Genomic DNA, 5,043 nt, shown 5'->3' on the forward strand with positions numbered 1-5,043 from the left:
GCCGGCGGTTAGGCCAGGCTTTTAGGGGCGTAGCGAGTATTTTGCACAGGACTTAACCTTTGCTCTGATCTTCGACTGGAGATGAGCGTTCTGCTTTGCCCAGACCGACTTGGTTAAATCATTAAGCGACGGGTAGAGAGCGGAGGGGAAGAACGAGCCCCTTAAGTTGTGTCTTTTCCTTTTGAAGCTCGCTTGTTCCGTGAAGAACATCTCTGGGTTTGGCTGGGACGTGCTCCTCTCTGCTGCCCCCCGCCTCATGCCAGCCTCTGGCTTTGGGGCAGCGTTATTCGGTGCTGCTGAGTCCTGGCAGTGCCTGGCGTTCCCAGATTTTATGGGCTGGGTTTGCACACTCTGATACAAGGCACCCCACGGCCAGAAATGCTGATTTCCCCCCCGCCCCATTTTTGTGGAGCTGTGGTGCTCAGCCCTTGGCACTTGAAATTAATTTAAGTGTGAATGTAAATGAACCTGACTCTGTCTGTCAACAAACCTGACTGTCTCCCTTTCCATAAACTTGACTTTCTCCCTTCCCATAAACTTGACTGTCTCCCTTCCCATAAACTTGACTGTCTCCCTTCCCATAAACTTGACTTTCTCCCTTCCCATAAACTTGACTGTCTCCCTTCCCATAAATATGACTTTCTCTCCGTTGGGTCTGGCGAAGCGGCGCTGGGCTTGCTGCGGTCGGTTTGGCGCGGTGTGGGCTTTGGGACGGGGTGTGCAAAGCGGGGAGGGAGCGTCGGGCTCTCGGCTGAGTCGCTGGAGCTGCCTGCGTCCTCTCGGCCGGGGGGCGTTGGTTTAAGCTTTGCTGAAAGCTGTTACAGAGAACGTGTTTTACCCCACATGTGCCATAGTTTACCGGCAGGCAGGGCATTACCGCCGCTTGGCTGCCACCTACCAGTTCATTGATGGTGGATTCGTGGCCTTGGAGAGGCGTGGGAGAAGGCATGTGCTGGAGCCTGGTGGTGTGCCGGGCTGGCTCGGCCGCCACCATCCCGAGATGGGTGTCTGCAAGGAGCCAACAGCTTTAACGGGGTCTCCTTGCTCTGCCCTCCCACAGGTGGATCAAGTTTGAGGAGAAGGTAGAACAAGGTGGGGAACGATGGAGCAAACCCCACGTGGCCACCTTGTCCCTGCACAGCCTGTTCGAGCTGAGGACGTGCATAGAGAAGGGCTCGATAATGCTGGACATGGAGGCCTCTTCTCTCCCGCAGGTGGTGGGTAAGTAAAGCTGCCTTGGCTCTCGCCCCCAACTCTTCCCCGCGCATTTGTATGCACCCTGATGATGGTTTTGCTGATGGTTTGAATGGAAAAGCACTGCCTTTTCAATAAAAGAGGGAAATAAAGAAGTGATCCTCCGAGGAATAATAGGGAAAACTAGAAAGTACATGGAGAAGGATAACAAATAAACGAAAAATCTTCCCAGCTCAGGAAAAGGAGTAAAAGGGTCAACCACAGTGCTAATTAGTGCTTACCTTGAACTGCTTTTGGGTGGTTATTTAGGACTGTTTGGATCCTGAAGTACATGTCCTAAGGTAGATCCCGAGACACCGCTAGGGGTGCGTGAAGGGAACAGCATACACCGACTTCATCGATGGTCGCTGCCCGTAACGTATCGCACAAAGGCCTGCGCTCTGCGGGCAGAGGAACCCATGCGTCCCGTGTGGCATGGGGCGGTGGCGTGCCTGGTCAGAGCACGGGTGGCTCTCGGGAGGTCCCAGCATGGGGCTCAGCACGAGGGGAGGCTCCGTTTAGGAGGGGTTTGGCTGTGCCATCTCCCCCATGACCGGCGAGAAGGCATACAAAAATAAATTTTAGAAGGGAGCCATCCAGTGGAGGTGCATTTAACCGAAGCACTGAGCTTAGGAGCCACTGCGCGAAGAGGTGTAGAGGAGAAAAATGAAATAACCCCCCGCAGAACTCAGTCCCTTGAGCTGTAATCCCAGGGAGCGGGCTTAAAATTGTCCCGGCACGAAATTACCGAGTACCAGGGGTCGCACTCGTTTGTGGGACTTGGAATCACAAAAGCCACCTCTGATGTTATCCACAGAGGTTTGAGCTTAGTTTTGGAAGTGCTTACGGTGGCGTTGATCTTCCTTTATTTTGGTTCTGCGTATCCAAATGCACAGCTTGGCAAAGTTTAAAAAAAAAACCCAAACCTCTGAAGTTTTCTGCTGAAGCTGAACGTGCTGTAGAGGAGGTGGTGTCAGTGACCCAAAACCTTACCCCTCAGACATGAAACTTCTTGAAGTCCCTTCGAGATGACACCTTCAATATGCATCCTCAGCACCCGAATTAAATCTCATCTTGGGAGATGTAATTACAAATCAGTGCCTGCTGTCGCTGTAGCAGTGTCCTGGGTGGGGTATTTTTGCTGGTCCAGGCCCTTAATCAGGTAGATAAGGATGCCCCAGAAGCCGGCAGACTTGGCTTCTGGAATTATTTAATCCTGATTGCTGGGTCAGTGTCTGGTGACAAGCAGAAATGAAAAACTTGGAGCTCTCCTTGTTGATTTGGCCTCTAGCAGACACACGGAAGGGCAGAGAGCCTTGCCGAGTGGAGGCGGACAACGTCGCTGCAGACAGATGTGTTGTTCTGAAGGAAGTGCTCCCAAAATCACTAACAAAAAAAATAGAGACAACAAAAGCTTACAGAAAAGTGGCCCTTGGCAGAAACATGCCTTTTGCCAGGCATTTTGTGTAACCATAATCGTCCTGTCCTGGGTTGGGGCAGAAGAGCTGGGCTTTTCCCCCCGGTGACGTGCCTTTTTCCCCGGTGACGTGGCTTTTCCCCCCGGTGACGTGGCTTTTCCCCCCGGTGACGTGCCTTTTCCCCCCAGTGACGTGCCTTTTCCCCCCCGGTGACGTGCCTTTTTCCCCCGGTGATGTGGCGAGGCGTTAATTCTCGGGCAGCGTATAGGAGATGACTTTCCGACTCACTGAGTTCACAAATGTGATGCATCTTCTGCCTCCACTTTCCCATAATTTTTAGGATTAGCACAAATAAAAGTTATTGGTAGACAAATAAGAGCTGCCACGTCCCCCCTGGGGGACAGCACGGTAACTGCAGTACTCAAGGGAACAACTTAATGCGAGATTTAACGCACAAGAGAGATTCCTAAAGGATCTGGCTACCTTTTTTGCCTTTCTCCTCTGGGGTAGGGGAGCAGAAGGGAGGAAAGCGATGAGAAGCAAGCAGGGCTTGCGGTGGGCTGGGAGCCTTTTCCCCTGCCAGTGGCATCCTGGGATGCATTAAGAGGAGCGTGGCCAGCAGGGCGAGGGAGGTTCTCCTCCCCCTCTGCTCTGCCCTGGTGAGACCCCGCCTGGAGCACTGGGTCCAGTTCTGGGCTCCCCGGTTCAAGAAAGATGAGGAACTGTTTGGCCCAAAGAAGAGAAGACTGAGAGGGCATCTCATCAGCATGTACAACTATCTTCAGGGTGGGTGTCACGAGGATGGAGCCAGACTCTTTGCAGTGGTCAAGAAAGATGAGAAACTCCTGGGGAGAGTCCAGAGGAGGGCAACAAGGATGATGGGGGGACTGGAGCATCTCCCCTACGAGGAAAGGCTGAGGGAGCTGGGCTTGTTCAGCCTGGAGAAGAGAAGGCTGAGAGGGGATCTCATCAATACATACAAATATCTTAAGGATGGAAGTCAAGAGGATGGAGCCAGACTCTTCCCAGTGGTGTCCAGCGACAGGACAAGGGGCACTGGGTACAAACTGAGACATAAGAGGTTTCAGTTGAATATAAAGAAAAACTTCTTTACTCTGAGGATGATGGAGCCCTGGCCCAGGCTGCCCAGGGGGGCTGTGGAGTCTCCTTCTCTGGAGATATTCAAAGCCCGCCTGGATGATATCCTGTGCCCCCTGCTCTAGGAGAACCTGCTTTAGCAGGGGGGTTGGACTAGGTGAGGTCCCTTCCAACCCTTGCCATTCTGGGATTCTGTGATTCTGTGCTGGTGCAGTCAAAAGCAAAGCCACCTAAATACGCCCCGTGACCGGTGGGGCAAGATCTGCCTTTTGTAGTGGCCATCATTTCGCTTCAGGTTGAGTGTGAGGGGTTTAATTACTCACTCATCTCCAGGACGTTTTCCTGTCGGTAGATGAGGTCTTACTGGGGGCCTGCGAGGTGACCTCAGGCCTTGCCGGATCCGATAGAACTTCTTCCACGTTATTTTTGGGAGCATACTGGAACTTGCAATGTAGTCGTAGCTTCTTCGCAACAATATGGGGTCAGAGCAGGTTCCCCTTCTGAAATAAGAACCATCTTCCCCTGGGTACAGCTGATTGGAAATACGCTCCGTGGCGCGTATAGAAATTAGAGAAGGGAGTCTTGGTGCGGTAGGAACCTGTGGGTGGCCGATGGGTTTTGCTGGATGGAAACGCTCATGTTCTGCTTCAAAAGACACATCCGAAAGAGATCCCCGTTAAAAATAAAATGGCAAAATCTGATGGTGGTTTTGCAATGGGAAGGAAAGCCTCCAAAAAGGCAGGGTGAAAATGAACCCCCTCTCCCCTGATGCAGGGGACTTTGGCGCTTTGTGATTAATTGTCCTATTTGTGCTTTGTGATTAATTGTCCTCTCTTCCCTCCCGCCCCTTTGCCTGCCACAGAAATGATCGTTGACAATCAGATCGAGACGGGGCTTCTGAAATGCGAGCTGAAGGACAAAGTCACCTACACGCTGCTCAGGAAGCACCGGCACCAGACCAAGAAATCCAACCTGCGCTCCCTGGCTGACATTGGAAAGACCGTCTCCAGTGCAAGTAGGATGTTTACCAACCCCGATAATGGTAATGCAGAGGCTAACTGGCTATAGTCTTCCCTCCTAAAGCAACCCACCGAACCCGCCCGCCGAAAACTAACTGCGTTGCCTTGACAGTGCTTCTCTAACCCAGGACGAGCGTAGCGAGAGCCGTGCTGATCGCGCCTCAGCGCTGGGCTCCGAGGGCTGCTTTGGCCGTGGCACGGCGCTCTAACCGTATCTTCACTGGACTGAGCAGGGGAGGAGGTGGGTGGGTGGTGGGGTGCGGGGGGCCCCGGGA

General features: G+C 52.9%; 1 protein-coding gene across 2 annotated transcripts in view; it reads left to right on the forward strand.

Annotated features, from left to right (window-relative positions):
- The window catches only part of SLC4A4 (solute carrier family 4 member 4), a 152,161-nt gene that overhangs the window by 68,884 nt on the left and 78,234 nt on the right, over positions 1-5,043 (forward strand). For both annotated transcript variants that reach the window (XM_009637579.1, XM_035893112.1), the window contains exons 4-5: positions 1,061-1,221; positions 4,612-4,791. In XM_009637579.1, the coding sequence (XP_009635874.1) occupies positions 1,061-1,221; positions 4,612-4,791 (341 nt within the window). The remainder of the gene's footprint in view (positions 1-1,060; positions 1,222-4,611; positions 4,792-5,043) is intronic.

Source organism: Egretta garzetta, unplaced genomic scaffold, assembly GCF_000687185.1.
Source record: "Egretta garzetta isolate BGI_Z169 unplaced genomic scaffold, ASM68718v1 scaffold224, whole genome shotgun sequence".
Classification (NCBI taxonomy): Eukaryota; Metazoa; Chordata; class Aves; order Pelecaniformes; family Ardeidae; genus Egretta; species Egretta garzetta.